Genomic DNA, 18,259 nt, shown 5'->3' with positions numbered 1-18,259 from the left:
ATGCTGAGATTCACACTGTATGATATCTGCAATCAGAGTAATTGTAAACTGATTTCAAAAGTTCAGCATCGCTATTGTTTATCTGGCCATTATGTTTGCTTTCAAATCAATAGAGAATGGGAAATTGATGGTTGAACCACTGATGTCATATGGACTATTTTAACCATGTCCTTACTACCTTTTTAGGTCTATGCAGGTCAGAAAGCTCTTGGATTTCATCGAAAATATCTTAATTTGCGTTCCGAAGATAAACAAAGGTCTTACGGGTTTGGAACAACATTAAGGTGAGTAATTATTGACAGAAATTTCATTTTTGTGTGAACTATCCCTTTAAGATGCTCCATAGCTCCAAATGTATATAGCTTCAAGTACATTTTATCCTCTGCAAAACTTTATAATTGATGTAGAAGCACATCTTGTAAACTCTCCTAATAAAAAGATGCCTAAATGTGTGTTATTCATGGAAGAACAATTTATCCATTAAGCAGATCACTGTTGAGCAACCAGTGGGAAATGGGAACCATTTTGGTTATTATTATTTGTTTTGTCTTGATCACTCATACGCCTATTTTAAATTATCTCTTACTTGCAAATTTGACTTTGTCTTTTTCATAATAGAAATGTCTTCACTAAAATTATTGTGGTATAAAAACTGCTTACACTTATTTTTTCCAATAATCTGCGTCTCGCTTAGCCATTTACAAAGTAATTTAACTTTGCTCCCATGTTAATTGCCAGCTATTTTTAGGAAGTCTGATTGCAGCCAGTTTCACTCTGGACTTAGGACATAAAGAAAGTACTTTTTGTCCCTCAGATCGTGAAGATGCGGCAAATAGCCTATAGTGCATTATCAAATCAGTGACAGCTGAGGTCTATCAGCAACCACACAGACATTTTGTCCTGGGTATTTTGGAACACTGTGGTGGCATTTGAGGGGAAGTAGCCAGTCTGGATTTCTCTGATTATTCCACAATAAGCAGTTTCATCCTTGCTAATGTATGTGGAGCTTAAATGGTCGAAGTTCAGCCTTATGTTCAGTGAGAGATTTAACAGTCTGAAAAGAGTTTTAAGATCCGCCTTTATAGCACAACTTTCAAAGACAGTTCAGAAGGGACTAGGATTTCATGCTGACTCCAAAAAACAGGAATGTGAATGTCTGCATTTAAATGAATTTGGGTTTGGTTTCTGTGCTTGACATTCAAAGAAAATCAAAGAAGGTTATGCCTGCAACACCAACACATTCAAAACTCCTGATTAAGTAAAAATCCATTTTATTGATAAGAGTACTCATTATAAGATGGCGCTAATTAGAAGAATGACTTTTTGACCCTTAGAGTTACATCTTAGAAGAGCAAAAATAGAAGTTTTTGACAGTAAATTTTTTTGTTTGTTTGTTTTTTAGTGATACTTATAAATACTCATAAACAGTGTTGGGGATAACGCATTACATGTAACGCAAGTTATGTAATCAGATTACTTTTTCAAGTAACTAGTAAAGTAATGCATTACTTTATAATTTACAAGAAAATATCTGAGTTACTTTTTCAAATAAGTAACGCCAGTTACTTTGTTTTCCCATTTACTGACTGACGAGTCTCCTGTCCCAATGTTGAGAGAAATCGGGAGTAAGTGCAGAGGCGTTATGTGTGCTATGTAAACATGATGTTACTGTAGTTTTGACTGAATGTGACAATGCATTAATTCATCTCACTCACAAAATAAAACTGATTCCTCAAAATTAATAAAAACAGTGAAATGCAAACTTAAAATATGACGCAAACCTGCAATAATTAAATGTCAAATAACACAAATATACTTTATGTATTTAATTCCATTTTATTAACCAATGTCTTTGCTGCTGACCTTAGATGTTCCAATTCAACTATACTAATGAGCAAAATTTATTTTAGATACATTTTTTTGGTAAAAAGTGTTGAACTTTAAGCTCTACTAAACAGATGTGAATTTATTTTTCCTTCAGCCTGAGGTGTATTCATTTTACTTATGGTGTGAAAAGCCTTTTACGTTTGCCAAAAATAGCTTTTTATATTAAAAACAAACCAGCAAGCCTTGCCCAGATTTAAAATGTAACAAAAGTAATGCAAAAGTAACATAACGTTACTTTCCATACAAAGTAACTAAGTAATGTATTTAGTTACTTCTTTGGAAGTACCACAATATTGTAACGCATAAAAAGTTACTTTTTTTCCAACACTGCTCATAAATAAAAAAACAACACCTGCATATGCACTCATCTACACTTCAGATATTGAGATACCATATAATATGACTGAGGTTTTTTTGGAAATTAATTAAAAATATTGGGTCCACCAGTGTTTAACATGGTCACTATGCTTGCTCTTTAAAGTTTATCCAAAGAGATAATGCACTGATTTATAATTTTATTCTGCTAATTTGAACATTAGTCAATAATATTTAGATTTTAGATTAATTTCTTAACATTAGGTAACTGTTAAATAGATTTGAAAAATCACTTTGTATGAATAAACTAATCAGTTACTCTTTCTTTTCTTTTTTTTTTATTGTTTGGTTCATGATGCATTGAAAATTAAAATTAATGTCAATACACTCATGATAATAGAAAACTCAATGGTGCAGTAACAAAAGGGTATATGATTGGTAATGCAAAAATGCTTAATACATAATTAAAGGGATAGTTAACCCAAAAATGAAAATTGCCCCATGATTTACTCACCCTCAAGGCATCCTAGGTGTATATGACTTTCTTCTTTCAGACGAATACCATCAGAGTTATATTAAAAAATGTCCTGGCTCTTCTGAGCTTTATAATGGCAGTGAATGGGTGTTGAGATTTTAAAGTCCAATGAAGTGCATCCATCCATCATAAATACTCCACACGGCTCCTGGGAGTTAATAAGGCTTTCTTAAGGGAATCTATGTGTTTGTGTAAGAAAATATTTATATTTAAAACCTTCCGCTGGATATTAGCATGTTTACTAGAAAGTGGTATTCCAGAGTATGACATAGGACATAGGCGAACGCAGTGACAAATGTGGAAGGAGAGAGCAAAACAAACACTCGTCACATACAAAACAAGGATATTTGATATAAGCCAAGAGGAAACTATTTTACTTTGCTAAACAAAACTTTGTTGTCGCCAGACTAGCATATTCTCACCAGAACTTGCGCTGTGCCTATCCTACGTCATTCGCTTCAGGTGGCCTTTATTAGCCCCTTGGAGCCGTGCAGAGTACTTTTATGATGGATAGATGCACTTTATTGGACTTCTATTGGACTATTGAATCTCAGCAGCCATTCACTGACATTATAAAGCTTGGAAGAGTAAGGACATTTTTAATATAACTCCAATTGTATTCGTCTCCGAAAAGAAGAAAGTCATATACACCTAGGATGGCTTGAGGGTGAGTAAACCAGCTTTTGGATTGGATACTAAGATGAATCATTTACTCACCCTCACATGTTTACAAACCTGTATGGTTTTCTTCTGTAGAACACATGGAACAAAAGAAATTTTAAAAAGATATTTATTTATTCTTAATCCATACAATGAAAGTCAAAAGGGTCCTGTGTTGTTTTGGACAGTATTGCCTTTCACTGTAAGGACAAAAAAAAAAAACAGCATTTTTATGGACTTTTCTGTAAATTAAGATCTGTACATTGTATCATTATAACTTAATTTTGTGTGTTTGCTTTGTTCCAAGTGACATGTCAAATGCTTTAGAAATCATCTCGTCATTTTAACTGAGAGAGATTTATTTACATTGTTAATTTTTTGCATTTTACAATAGTGTAACAACACAAAAATCACCTTCTCAAAATCAAATACATTGTCCACAAAGGCACAGTGAGGTCTGACATTGTAAATTGTCAACCAACCAGATTAAAAAGGCTATTCATAACATGGAGCCTTTAAGATCTAGTATACATTTATGTGACTTCCATAGTGCCCTCAATTCAGCTGGTTTGATTGACCCTACATGGCATTTGAATATATGCAATTGCTGTTGTTGATGGTCTCCACTTGATGAGAGCGAGCGATGAAGGTTAAGAGCACGTTCTGCAGCATCTCAGCTCTCATCTTGCTGATCTGCAGCACCTCCTCGTGATTCACCTTCTCCTCGCGGCTGTAGTCCAGAGAAACCTTGTTGGTGATGAGCGAGAGACCCAGGACCCGGAGTCCGCAATGCTTGGCTACTGTCACCTCAGGAACCGTGCTCATGCCTGAGAGGGCAGCAGGAGGAAAAGAGAAAGAGAGAATGACTCTTAATTAAATGGCAGTCATCTCTGTTGTGGCACAGTAGGTGATTCATTAATAAAGCAGACTGGGTCTGGGTCTCACTTAATACTTAATGAGGACTATTGGGGTCTTGTTGGATACACAGGAAGAAGAACTCACACAGGAACTGAAACGGGCCAGTCACTGACCGGTCTAGCCAGGGGAGCCCACTTAGCATATACCCCACAGTGCTGCCGTTTAGTAATCGGAGCTCAATTATCTAAGACATCATTCAGCTCATCAGACGATCAGCAGTGAGTATAGTTTATGCCAATCATACGGTCAAGAGTTATTCAGATCACTGATTAACCTAATCACATTGATTGAAGTGAGCTACTTTGGCCCTTTGGGTGGGCCTAATCTCCATTAGTTAACATTGCAGGTCCCCTCTGCTAATTTGGCACATCATTATTAACCAGCTATAATTTTCACAAAAGACCAATTAAACAAGAAGCACTACACACAAAAGAAAACAGCAAGTTAAACCACTCAGAGAGAGGGAGAGAGAGAGCATCTGATGCAGCAATGAGGAACATACTACACACTGCTAGTATTTTTTAATTTACACTATAATAGAATTTATAAATATACAAGTTTCCTTTTTTCCATGTGTATTGCCATTGTCCATACCAACAGAGTCGCTCCCTAAGATATGCAGCATGCGTGCTTCAGCGATGGTCTCAAAGTTGGGTCCACTAACCATACAGTAGACCCCCTCATGCACAAAATTAGAGTAGCCCAGCTCAGAAGTGATGTCCAAAACTAGTTTCCTCAGGTCTTTGCTGTAAGCATCAGACATGCAAGGAAACCGAATCCCAAATCTGGGGAAGAGATGAAAGAAACAGCTCTGTAAAGTAATATCCAGTACCTTCTCCCACTTTTTCACACTTTATTCTGTCTTTTCTCTCCATTTCTGCATACCGTTCATCATTGGGCCCACACAGCGGGTGCTGTCCAGCAAACCCCGGCAAGTTAATATGGTCTTTAATGACCATGATGTCTCCCACTTTGAAATCCTGACAAAGTCCTCCAGAGGCGTTTGTTACGACGATGGTCTCCACACCCATCAACTTAAAGATCCGCATGGGGAATGTAACCTGGAAAAATTCCCACAGAAAATACAAGCTGTTACTCAGAGCAGGGAACCTCTCTGACTAAACTGTCAAATATATCATGTTCACTTTTCAGGTTCAGACATATTTAATGGAATATATGGAAGTCAAAGATGTAAAAAATAGTATGTTTGCAGGTGCAATCTACATTTTTCTGTAACTTATAAAACATTAGGACCAGACTTTTGGCTGACAAAACTTTATTCATTTTTTAATGGAATATATGACCAAAGATGTAAAAAATTATGCCCTTTTTCAAAAATGTATTCAATATGTAATATGTAATATACGTATCAGGTGCCCCAGAATGTGTCTGTGAAATTTCAGCTCAAAAAACCCACAGGATCATTCACTATATCATTTTGAAAATGCCCATTTTTGAGTGAAAGCAGAAACACACTGTTTTCGTGCATGTCTCTTTAAATGCAAATGAGCTGCTGCTCCCCACCCCCCTTTTCCAGAACAGGGCTGTGCCTTTACAGTTCATAACTCAGATGTTCTGCCAAAAAAACATATGTTTGGTTTTAATTATAATGCTGAAATCATGCATTTTAAACCATATTAATTTCAATATCTGATATAGGGTTCTCTTTCATGTCTTATTGCACTTAAACTGTCAAATACACACAAGTTTATGTAGGGTGACCATATGTCTTCTTTTCCCCGGACATGTCCTCTTTTTGGACCTAAAAAAAGTGTCTGGCCGGTATTTCTAAATCGCCAAAAATATCAGGGATTTTGCTTTTGCTTTCTATAGTACCAATTCATTGTGTGCATTTTTGTATTAAAGCCTTGTGCGGGACTATTTTCTTATCCCGCTACTGTAAACATTCTAATATTTAATATAATTTTCGCGCCTCAAGGAGTCGCTATCAGTATGCAGAGTGTTTAAATCACTTTGTATGCAGCTCATGTTGGATGTACGGTTGCCAAATCTGCTTTTTGTCCAAAGAAATTGGTCTGATTTTTAAACCGTTGCGGAGGGTTGATTTTTCTCTCTTGGGTTAAAGGTTTGAAATATTGCATAAATTACATTTGACTGAAATGCTTTTATTGAAACATTTTGCATTCAACTGCGGTAGATACACGTTTTGTTAAGGGTGGCCACTGTGGTAGGAAGCCTTTCAGCTGTGTTTATGATCAATCTGCATAAGGAAATGACATATTTCGTGTTTTGATATGGGATATGGTCATCCGCCAAATCAGTAAATCCTCTGCTCTCTTGTCTCTTCTGAGGCTGGGGCTCTAAATAGTGTTCTGTACTCGTCTGTGCAGCCAGTGCTTTACTCTAACGTTTACCATGGCATTAGAACTGGTACACTGTTGTCGTTTGCGAAAACAAAGTGGCAGATCTGCGGGTGGAAACAGGCAGATTAAGGGACGATAATATCATAATAAGATCCCCCTTCAGTGTCATGGGGGGAGCGAAATCTGACACACTTATTTTTTGCTTGCAGAAAAAGGCCTACAAATAAAAAGTTAATGGTTTGTCCTTTTTCAAGTTTTCTGGGTTTGTAGATGCACTGGGGACCTGATTATAGCACTTAAACATTGAAAAAATCATATTTTCATATGTCACCTTTAAATTTACTTAAATGTATTTACTTAATGCCAATAGGGATCTCACTTAGAAATAGCAAAAATGGTCTTTAAACGGCCCTGGACTAACATTTATATTTATACATTTTTTAATCACATTTTTATTGAATTGGAAACTGCCCTCCTTTCAATTTAGAAGACCATGTGGATATGGCAGCGTCCACAAGCCTGAATGAGCAATGGTATTCCACAGTGCCTCACAGTTTTAGGCAGGTATTAAATAAGCTTTAGTGATTCTAAATGGGATAAATATAGGATTGTAAAGCAGGGAGCCATTAAGGGAGGTGTCAGTGTGAGCAGGAGATGAATAATGAACTTGCAGGCTCAGTATAGCACAGCTCAATAGGGATGTCACAGTCTGTCAGCCGGCTCTCTAGCTGACGAACCAGGGTGGACGTGCGGGGCTGCCACGAGCAACAAGACCATTACAGCTATACACAAACGGGTCACCAAGGTGGACCGGCATTCTCAGGAAATACGTCCCAGTATGGCAACCTCTAAATCAAAGCTGACTTGCAAGCGGATTGTAAGCTCTCAGAGATCAGATCACTTCATTTTTGAGTCTTTAACTCTCCTGAGAGAATTGGTCTAGGTGCTGCATTATAGGTCTGATGATACGTTCATTACCCCTCACCGGCAGCTTGATAAATGTGCGCTATTATAGAGTAATGAGAATATGTCTGTAAGACAATCTTGTATGTCTTGACATTGTATCATAAACTGGCATATATTTCAATTTCATAAAAGAAATCAAAAAAAGGAATTCACTAAGGATGATTTGCAGTGTTTCTTTTTTTGTTCTTTTTTTGCACAAAAAGTATTCTCGTAGCTTTATAAAATTAAGGTTGAACCACTTTTCTGGGCATTGAATGTGTCAGTTGCGTTGCTATTTATGCTGGGTCAGAAAGCCCTCGGATTTAATCAATAATATTTAATTTGTGTTCTGAAGATGAGCAAATGTCTTACAGGTTTAAAACAACGTGAAAGTAATTAATGACAGAATTTTCATTTTTGGGTGAACTATCTCTTTAAGAGGCCAAACAATTATGATCTGTTAGACTTATGACCTCTCCTTTTATAAACTTCTTTTAATTTGCGCTGTGTTTTAAGAACAAGACGATGCAAAAGATGTGAGACGCAATTGTGATGTTAAAATACTGTCTGTCTATCTAGCCCATGTTTACATAGAAAAACAATGCAAAAGCTGCAAAAATGTATTTTGAATAAACTTCCCTTTTACTGTTTAAACAAGCCCCCAAAATGCATCTGAACACCCTATAAAGCTGCTTTACTTGCTGCAGAGAAGCAGAGGTCAGTGAAGGGCTAACCAAGCTCGACTGTCCAATTACCCTTCGGAGCACATCTCTTCTTAACAAAGAGATCAGTTAAACAAGCCATAATAACTGTTTGTGTTACCAAGGGCAAACGTGAAAGCAGGTTTACGTCCTAAACCGTAAATGAAATTAGTTGGGTGCACTTTTAGGGCGCAGTGAGCTGGCACAGATTTGCACAGTGACTCACAGATATGAGTCAGCTAAAGGGAAATGAACAGTGGACTGAAGGTGCATTTACAAACTAGCTGTCACAGTTTGACAAAGGATTTAATAATCAGATTGCTCGAGCTACTGCTTATTATGTGAGGAGCTTCAAAATTTCTTCTTTTGTGTTACCTAAAAACCCTCATTCAATTATTTTTGAGTGCAAAAACTATTCGTAGCCATTTGTCAGTTTATATCCACATGTCCATATGCACTAATTGACCTGTTTACAGGTGATAGTTTTGAGAATGAGAACATGCGAGTCATAAAATTGAATCTGCATATCTTGCATTAGCATCATTGTTATAGCTAACTAAAAAACCAAAATTAATATATATTTTAAAATACTAATTTTCTGCAATTTTACTGTTTTTTAAAGTCTCTTTTGCTCACCAAGCCTGCATTCATTTGATCCAAAGTACAACATAAACAGTAACATTCTGAAATATTTTTACTATTTAAAAAAAAAAAACACTTTCTATTTGAATATATTGTAAAATGTGATTTATTCCTGTGATTTCAAAACTGAATTTTATATATATATATATATATATATATATATATATATATATATATGATGATGATGATAATAATAATAAATGTTTCTTGAACAGCAAATCAGCATATTAGAATGATTTCTAAAGGATCATGTGACACTGAAGACTGGAGTAATGATGATGAAAATGTAGCTGTGATCACAGGAATAAATTATTTAAAAAACATTAAAAATCTTACTGTTCAAAAACTTTTCACTGGTAAATAATAAAATAAAATAAAATAAATTTTAATAAGAAAATAAGAAAACTTTCCTTGGCAACTAACTACAATAATTAAGTACTAAAATTAATAACAAATAAATAAATAAAGCTAAAAAAAAAAAAAAATCCTAAAGGCTGAACTAAAACTAAAAATGAAACTGAAAATATAAAATTGAACAGCAAATCAGCATATTAGAATGATTTCTAAAGGATCATGTGACACTGAAGACTGGAGTAATGATAATGAAAAAATATTAAATGTAAAAAAGAAAACTTTGCTTGGCAACTAACTACAATAAGTACTAAAATTAATAACAATAAATAAATAAAGCTAAAAAAAAAATACAAAAAATTATTAGTAACAAAAGCTAAACTCATAACCTTTCAATACATTACTTTTAGATTCACAGTTTAAAAAATTGCTTTGGAAGATTTGTTCACACAATCCTTGTCTTTTTCTTCTTCTTCTTCTTCTTCTTCTTTATGCAAAAAGTAAATTAAAAATATATGTACCTGTCAGACAACTGTTAGGATGTTGCACTAGCAATGCTAATGTCATGGGTGAAAATGGACCACAAAAATACTATGTTCATAATTTGCCTGAATAGATCTGAAAATCACCAACTGTATTCTTGCATCCTATTTAGACAGGGTACTATGCAAATTGGGACACAGTGTCAGTGTGTTTTATGTACCACAGCCATTAAGACATTAAATACAAAATAGTGTTTTGAAAGACTGGAGTTTGCTAATACAGGGGGCTGATGGATTTAATACCCTAGCAGCATATTAAGAGTGAAAAGCTCTTGGCTGGCTGTAGAGGGCATGGTGGCCATGACAACTGATTGTAATGCATTGTGTCATGTTGTCAGGGCTGCAATTACAGTGACAGTCCCACCCCAGGGCAAGAGGTTGTAGATTCCTCTGTAATTTAGTAAAAAGTGGCTCTCTGGCCCCATGTGCAACAGATAAATTATTCCCCCGAACATACTTTGATGAAGAGAAAGCCAAGAGCTCACATAATTCATGCTGCTTAGTTGAACTCTGGGGTAAATTAACATGGAAAACTTGTAAATTAACTAAGACTTTCAACCGATATTAAAACTTATTCACGATTAATATCATATTTTTCGTTGTTGATGTTTTAATGCATTCAGTTTCTTTTTAAAGGAAAACAAAACTGTTTTCTCTCCTGTAAATAAGGTTCACGGTCACAATGGACTACTGAACTTTGCCAATGAACTGCTTTGATATGAGCATGACGGCAGCAGTGAGTAGTTTGTTTTTCCTCCACACCTGTATTCTCAGCATTCAGCCTCTGTATTCATGCCGTGTGGCTCCTGATTGTGACAGATAAAGTTAATGGCCCATACAGGAGGTAACAGCTACTTTCTGTTTTTACAAATAGGAGCTGTTTACAACAAGTTCTCATGTCCTTGAGGTGATGCTAAGAGAAACCAAGGCCACTGCTTAAAATACACGCCACAATACTTTGAGACATTGATGCCCTAAAATGGGGTTTGTGAAATAGCTTTTACTTCAAGTAAAGAAGCCACTGAGTTTGTAAGTATTATAAATGGATGCATCTATGAAGCCTATTGTAAGGCAAGATGAAGCTGAATAACTGAAGGAAAAACAAGACTGCTGTGGTAGTACCTGCAACAAAAGCATGAAACTGTTTATTTGAGCTCACCTTACACAATGAGTAACCCTCGTAGAGATGAAATCTTCCTTGCATGAAGACACACGACTTGCCTTTGATCTGACCAAACACCAGGCACCCTTCATGACCAGGAACTATGCATAAAAAGACAAACATATGAGTAAAATGTTAGAATGGTCACGGATCATTGATCTCCACATAAAACTGATTGTGCAGACCAAACTGTAACTTGGAGGGTATTTCGCATTTTTAGAAAAACCTACTTCTGTGAACTTAGGTTTTTCGCCAGATCGGAACCAAACCAGTGCAGAAAGATTCTCTGGAGAGTGAATATCAATAAGTATCAAAAAAAGTTGAACTTTCGACTCACTTTCGCAAAAGGATGCCAAAACGTTCAAAAGGGGCAGGGCCTCTTTTAGTAAAATGTCTATAACTCCTGAACGGAATGGTGCTATAAGAATTTAAAAAATGCTGTAACTGCACAACCATTTGTCCTATCAACATGAAAATTGGTGTGCACTGTCTTGGTCCAAAGTGCCACAACTGTCTATAAGGATATTTGTGCATCTCAAAAAAAGATGGCCAGCATTGGCAGACAAATTTTGAGAACCTGTTAGATAAGGTTAAAGGAGGCCGATTGGCACAAAACTCGGTGGACCTGTTCAACTCACAGCCCCAAAGGTCTGAGAGAAATTTGAAAGAAATTGGCCACTGGGGGGCGATACTGAATTTTGCAAGGGTGTAAATGATTGTATGTTGCACGGTTTTTCGCACATGTCCTCAATCCAGACAACTTTGCCTCTAGAACCACTGCTGTAAATCAAATCGTTTGTTAAATGATTGAGAAGATGTAAAAAACTACTTTTGCAAACTACTCCTAGTTTTTTGCTCAATCTGGAAAAAACACTGGAGTATAATTCTCTAGACTCTCTAGGCCAATAATTATCAACTAAAAGTTGAAATTTACCCTTTGGGAGGCTATAACAGCGTCGTTTAGAAAAGGGGCCTGTCCAAATTTACCCAAAATCCTATAAAGCCTAAAGAAAAACTCAAAACTTCACAAAACCTGCACATGCGACAGTTGATTCTAAACAAGCATGCAAAGTTTTAAGGAGATCAGACCACAGCTGGCATTATAACAGTCATAAACAAAAAAACAAAATCGACATAATCTAAAATCTACAATTGCTACAATCTACATAAATAATTCTAGTATGTTGATTTGGTGCACAACAAACATTAAATAGCTTTAAATAAATTTTAAAAAATCATGTTTTCCATTCATTTTCTGAATTTCATTTTAATAGTTTCATCACATTTTAATAATAAAAAGCATCTTTAATTGGTTTTATAGAAAAAAAACATAATTTGGTATTGTTTTATTTATTTATTATCAGAAATACTATGTTGTGTATTTACATTTTTCTGGTAAATAAATTCTGGTAAGAAATGTTCTGGTAAATATCCCTTATAAAATAATGTTTTATTGCATTGTTTTAACGCATTATTACTATCATTACATTAAGTAATATATTTCTGTCACAGTTTCTTCAAGTTAAACCAAACTTTTATTTTGATACTTGAAGGTCTGTGAAGTGTATCTGTTTATATATGATATGATGATAGTTTTTCTCAAGAAACTGTAAAATTCTCATGAAGTAACTCAGAGCAGTTCTAAAGATTGTTTATGTGTTCATGTTCTCACATATTGAGGCAGCAGAGGCTAAAAACAAGCGTCACGCGCACAGAGACACAAAACATGCAGGATTCATATTTAAATATTATTTTTGCGGCTTAATAATTATCTATCTATCTATCTATCTATTGTAATTTTGAAAAGAGTAACATGACAATCTATGAAACCATTAAGTCTGTAAATATTTCCCTGTGAACTTCCTCCAAAAAATGATACACTTTTATATTGACTTGCTCCAACATAGTGTAATTTATGAAGCAGTGTAATGATAAAATGCAGTTGCCTTAAAAGCTGTCTTTACCTGATTAAGAACCTCCTGCCGTAACCCATTTACTCTTTGCTGTCTCTTGAATATATTGCATCTGCCTAAGGGCTTATTCATCTAATGCATAACCTCTCTGTAATGAGCAAATAAAGGGTCAGATGCTGCCGTTGATAACAGAAGCCACCTAATCCTTTTCTATAATATAACGTTAACTGACTAATGACTATTCCCGAGTCTCAGAGATCCTGCTGGTGTGGCTGTATTTGGAAGTTCATCGGTTTGCATTTGCATGTTCACTTTGCTCATTCAACATCAGAAAAGTTGATATTTGCCACTTAGGGATGTCATCAAGGATGGCATTAGTAAGACTGATTGTGTATCATTAGTGTACGAACAGGTGGAGCAAACATTGTTTTCTAAAATGATGAGGAAGTAGGAGGCTGCAGTTTGTTTGTGGCTTCAGGAACGAACTTTGACATGGGAACAAGCCGTCTGAGCCAAGTGAATGGGAGCTTATGTAAATGTAACCTTGAATTTTGGCTGATGAGATGTGTTTGGCCCTTAAACCTGCAGCGTAATGAGGTTCTGCCGGAATAATAGCTCAGTTTTTCCAGGGGACGATTTCTCTTTTCTTGCACGAGCGTTGACGAATGACTCTGAGGAAAAAAACTCACTCAGAGAGGGGGGTTATTACACTCACCGTGAAATGTATTTCCTGCAACATTGTAAAAATGAACAAGCAAATGAACGTTTCAGTGCATGCCGCCTGATCGGACTGTCACTCAATTTGGCAAAACAATGACTGTAATGAGAAAAGTTCTGAGAGAAATTTAGTAATGCTTAATTCTTAATTATCTAAAGTTGTTTTAATGAAAAATAAAGTGAAGTGCATATTTTGAAAGTTTTAAACCTGTACATACTAAACTAAAAATGATATATTCTTAAACTGCTACTACATGACTGAATCTGTTGGTAGACGAGGCTTTAACACTTTTTACATCCATCTATATGGTGTAGTGACACTAAAGTGATTTGATTTTGATTGATTTGATTTTGATTTGACACTTGGTGATTTATATTACTGATGCAATGTGCAATGCGAAGAATTTATTATTTAAAAAATGAGCAGAGCGTCCATACTTCTCATTATTCAAACTGTCAGTCATTCCTCTGTTGGTCTCCATAAACCAGCACATTTAAATTATGAAGTGGATTAGAGAAAGAATGACAACACAAATGGATTCTAAGACCCTTATTATACTTTCCCGTAATTACAAGTGCTCTTATTCTTCAGCCATCATTCACAAGTACACACACACCTGCTACAGGTAGTGCAAATATCATGAGATGCATCTGAACGCTTCTCAAGATTATTCACCTCGACACATAAATATTTAAACCTGTCCAAGATATCATAGTATGAACTCCCTGTGGCAGATATTAGAGGCTATTTTTGCTCCAGTCATGATATTTTATTCATAGGCAGTAGTTATTCATTTTGTAGCTCATATTACCAGGAGCTGGGCATAATTTGTTAACCATACAATACAATGAGGGACAGAATGAAAACCTCTGTGCTTTCAGATTCGCTCCCTGCATTAGCAACAACTCTTGTATCTGACTAGTGGCTTTTTTATAGACTCAACATGCTAACTGAAATGACCACGCTGTGTATATTTAACAAAAGAACATCCACCAACTCCATCCAACTCCATATGCCAAATAATACAGAAACATAATGTGTTCCTAATAACAATATGTTCATATTACAGGAACATAATATGTTTCTGTTGTTAGTTTCTTTCAAAAGAAAAGAAAGACAGACAGAAAGAAAGACAGAAAGCACGAACGAAAGGAAAATCGAAAGAAAGAAATAACAAAAGAAAGAATGAATGAACGACCAAAAGAGAGAAACAAAGAGAGAAAGAGAGGACGAACTAAAGAAAAATAAATAAAAGAACTAAAGAAAGAAAGAAAGAAAGAACAAAAGATAGGAAGAAAGAACCAATGAAAGAAAAATTTGAAAGAACTAAAGAAAGACTAAGTCAAAAGAATGAAAGAAAAAAACTAAAGAAAGAACAAACGATAGAATGAAAGAAAGAATGAAAGAACAAAAGAACGAAAGAAAAAACAAATGAATGAACGAACGAAAGAAAAATCGAAAAGAAATAACGAAAGAAAGAGAATTAATGAATGACCGAAAGAAAAAAGAAAGAACGAAAGAATCAATGATAGAAAAATTCGAAAGAACTATAGAAAGAACAAAAGAATGTAAAAAAGAAAGAATGAAAGGATGAATGAAAAAAAGAAGGAACAAAAGAAAGAAGGAACAAAAGAAAAATCAAAAGAATGAAAGAAAAAATGAAAGAAAGAACAAAAGATAGAATGAAAGAAAGAACAAAAGAACAAACGGAAGAAAAAACAAAAGAAATAAATGAATGAACCAAAGAAAGAACGAACGAAAGAGAGTATGAATGAAAGAAAGAACAAAAGAACACATAAAAGAAAGAACAAATGAATGAACAAAAAGAGCGAACAAAAGAAAAATTGAAAAGAAATAACGAAAGAAAGAATGAATGAACAACCGAAGGAAAAAAGAAAAAAAAAAGAAAGGGCGAATGAAATAAAGAGAGAATGAACTAAATGAAAAATCAAAAGAAAGAATGAAAGTAAGAAAGAAAGATTGAATGGGAAAATTCGAAAGGACAAAAGAACGAACAAAAGAACCAAAGAAAGAACAAATGAATAATTAAAAGAAAGAACAAACGAAAGAAAAATCTAAAGAAAGAACGTACCAAAGACTAAAAGGTAGAATAAAAGAAAGAAAGGAAGAACAAAAGAACGAACGAAAGAAAGAAAGAACGAAAAACTATTTCTTCAGTTCAGCTCTGAAACTCTTCCATGAATCTGGTACCTGTGCTCACTGGGAAATTGGGAATGTCCTCATAGCGGAAGGTCTGTTTATTTGAGACATTGTCTGCGAGAAGACCCAGTCCAGAGCCACACACGATAGCTATCTTTGGCCTGTGTCTCGTCCTGCTCAGCAGCCATTCTGTAGTCAGTTTGCAGTCATCAAAAGAGCAACAGCTGAGTCAGGAGAAAGAAAGAATGATGGCCAGATACATTAGATCAGGTCACATTGATAACTGCTCAAATTGTGTCAGATAAGATGCTAAGTGGCAAAATACAAGCTTCTGATTATTAGTCAGCACTTACAATGAGAAACATGATGATCTTTCAAATTGCAAATTCAACATCATAATAAATTCAAAGAACCAAGATAATAAATATTAACTGGTTTATTTTAAATGTTAAAACAATATTATAATATTCATATTGTATTCATATTATATTTAATTTGTGCAATGCTAGACCTTTTGTTTTTTTTTTTGTTTTTTTAAATATAATTTTACTTAAAGAGCATAATATTAAGATCTTATGAATTAAGTTTGTTTCCTGCTCCTGAAGCAGGAAAGTTTCAAAGAAATTAAGGTTTTTGAGGAAAACATTCCAAGATTTTTCTCGATGGTGGCCAATGGGTTGAAGGTCCAATTTGCAATTTCAAAGGAAAGCAAAGGGCTCTACATGATCCCAGCCAAGGAAAAATGGTTTTATCTAGCAAAACAATCAGTCATTTTGTAAAAAAAAAAAACGTGATTACGTAATGCACTTGCATTACGTGATTACGTAATGCACTTGCATTACGTAATCACGTTGGAAAAGTTGGTTAGTTTTTCGTCTGTGTACTTCGGTTCAAAAAGGTATGGCAAAAAAATCTCATTTTTTCCTCCAGCTTCAAAATCAACATCGTTTAACCTTTTATTGTAAAAGGTGACTGACTTTTTTGCACGTTCACTTTGTAAACACTGGGTCAGTACTTCCGCCTATGAGATCAGGCTGGTGCAAAATGAGGATTTGTGGTTAAAAAGTGTATAAATTTGTATTTTTCTTGGAAAATGACCAATTGTTTTGCTAGACAACACCCTGATTTCTCAGCTGGGATTGTGTAGAGCCCTGTATTGAAACTGCAATTTATATGAAGAAAATATGAAGAAAAATCCTGGAATGTTTTCCTCAGAAAACTTAATTTCTTTTCAAATGAAAAAAGAAAGACATAAACATCTTGGAAGACATGGGGTTGAGTAAATTATTAGGAAATTTTAATTCTGGAAATTCTCCTTTAAGCATAAATCTTAATTTAGTGAGGTTTATTTTTTTTTATTAGTCTTGTCTTCAAGTATAATAAAAGTAAGAATTAAATGTTTGGAAATAAGAATACAGAAATACAGAACAGACCTTCACATTAATATAAGAACGTTCAAGCCATCTCTATTTTGACAGCTCGCAACAACTGCACTGTAAAAAGACCACATAATTTTTTATTACGTCTCAAGATTTCCGGAGTCAGTTATGAAAATGTTATGCCATAATAAAGCACACGGGAAATTAACTAATATGAATGAAACTACAGAGACCTTCTTGATATTTGAAAACTGGCTGGTAGCAAACATCTGAAAATATAAAGCTGGCACAATGTGGTTAAAGCTGAATAGGTAAACGCTTAGAAGAAAATACAAACAGTGGACACATTCAAAGTTTCTAAATGGAGTTTTAAAGAGTCCAAAATGCAAATTTACAGCCTGCAGGTTTCAAGGCTCTATCTAATTTGCATCTCATCTGAAGATACTTCTGCTCCATATTGTGACTCAGCTGTGTTTGGCAGGCTTGATATATTTTTATTGACCTTACTGATTTGATTAAATGCATAAAAGATCATACTTTGAGTCTAAGGAAACATCTGTGAATCCAAATTGCATTATCTACTGACTCTTTTAGCTCCGTAAACAGCAAATGTAAATAAGACTTCATCAATAATGATTTTATTGATAATTGCTTTATACATCACCTGGTATGTAATTAATATCAATGACATAAAACTTAAATTTACCATGAGTTTTCCTTGGTGTGCATGATCTCAGTCACAGGTAGTCACAGGCTGACAGCACCTGAAAAAAGTGTGTACTTGTTCTGTCAGAGCAGATAAGAGAGGGAGAAAAAGAGATAGAGATGGAATAACCCCTCATAGGACTATAAGGTCTCGTCTCATTGGCTGCATAAATGGTGAGAGCAGGAAATCTCCATATCTTTTCCAAGAAATTATACGAGTCCTTCCCCTGAGAAACTTTGCAGTCAGATGCTAAAATAAATACAATTTACTCAAAATGCAGGCAACCATGTGAAGAAAGCTAGTGTACAGGCTATAATACACCGTCTTTTATGTTGTAGCCCTACTGGTAGCATTTATAAAAAAAAATATGTATATAAAATAATTTGATGTATAGTTTGTCT

At 34.9% G+C, this 18,259-nt stretch overlaps 1 protein-coding gene across 1 annotated transcript; it reads right to left on the bottom strand.

Moving 5' to 3' along the window:
• Positions 1 to 3,735: 3,735 nt before the first annotated feature.
• On the bottom strand, positions 3,736 to 18,002 carry pnp4b (purine nucleoside phosphorylase 4b). The gene is made up of 6 exons (XM_051130459.1): positions 17,859 to 18,002; positions 15,825 to 15,997; positions 10,980 to 11,083; positions 5,201 to 5,376; positions 4,910 to 5,100; positions 3,736 to 4,224 (listed from the first exon to the last, which is right to left on the bottom strand). The coding sequence occupies exons 1-6, from the start codon at positions 17,879 to 17,881 to the stop codon at positions 3,977 to 3,979; spliced, it is 915 nt and encodes a 304-aa protein (XP_050986416.1). The 5' UTR covers positions 17,882 to 18,002; the 3' UTR covers positions 3,736 to 3,976.
• Between the last annotated feature and the right edge of the window lie 257 nt (positions 18,003 to 18,259).

This window comes from Labeo rohita, chromosome 16, assembly GCF_022985175.1.
Source record: "Labeo rohita strain BAU-BD-2019 chromosome 16, IGBB_LRoh.1.0, whole genome shotgun sequence".
In the NCBI taxonomy this organism is placed as follows: Eukaryota; Metazoa; Chordata; class Actinopteri; order Cypriniformes; family Cyprinidae; genus Labeo; species Labeo rohita.
The sequence above is the reverse complement of the archived record's forward strand: the minus strand, read 5'-3'. Positions and strand labels throughout refer to the sequence as shown.

Coding starts and splice junctions, on each gene's coding strand:
- pnp4b (XM_051130459.1), bottom strand. CDS start 17,881: ATGCACACCAAGGAAAACTCATG. Junction 15,998..17,858: donor CACACCAAGGAAAACTCATG/GTAAATTTAAGT, acceptor CTCCTGACTCAG/CTGTTGCTCTTTTGATGACT. Junction 5,377..10,979: donor AGGGTTACTCATTGTGTAAG/GTGAGCTCAAAT, acceptor GAATTTTTCCAG/GTTACATTCCCCATGCGGAT.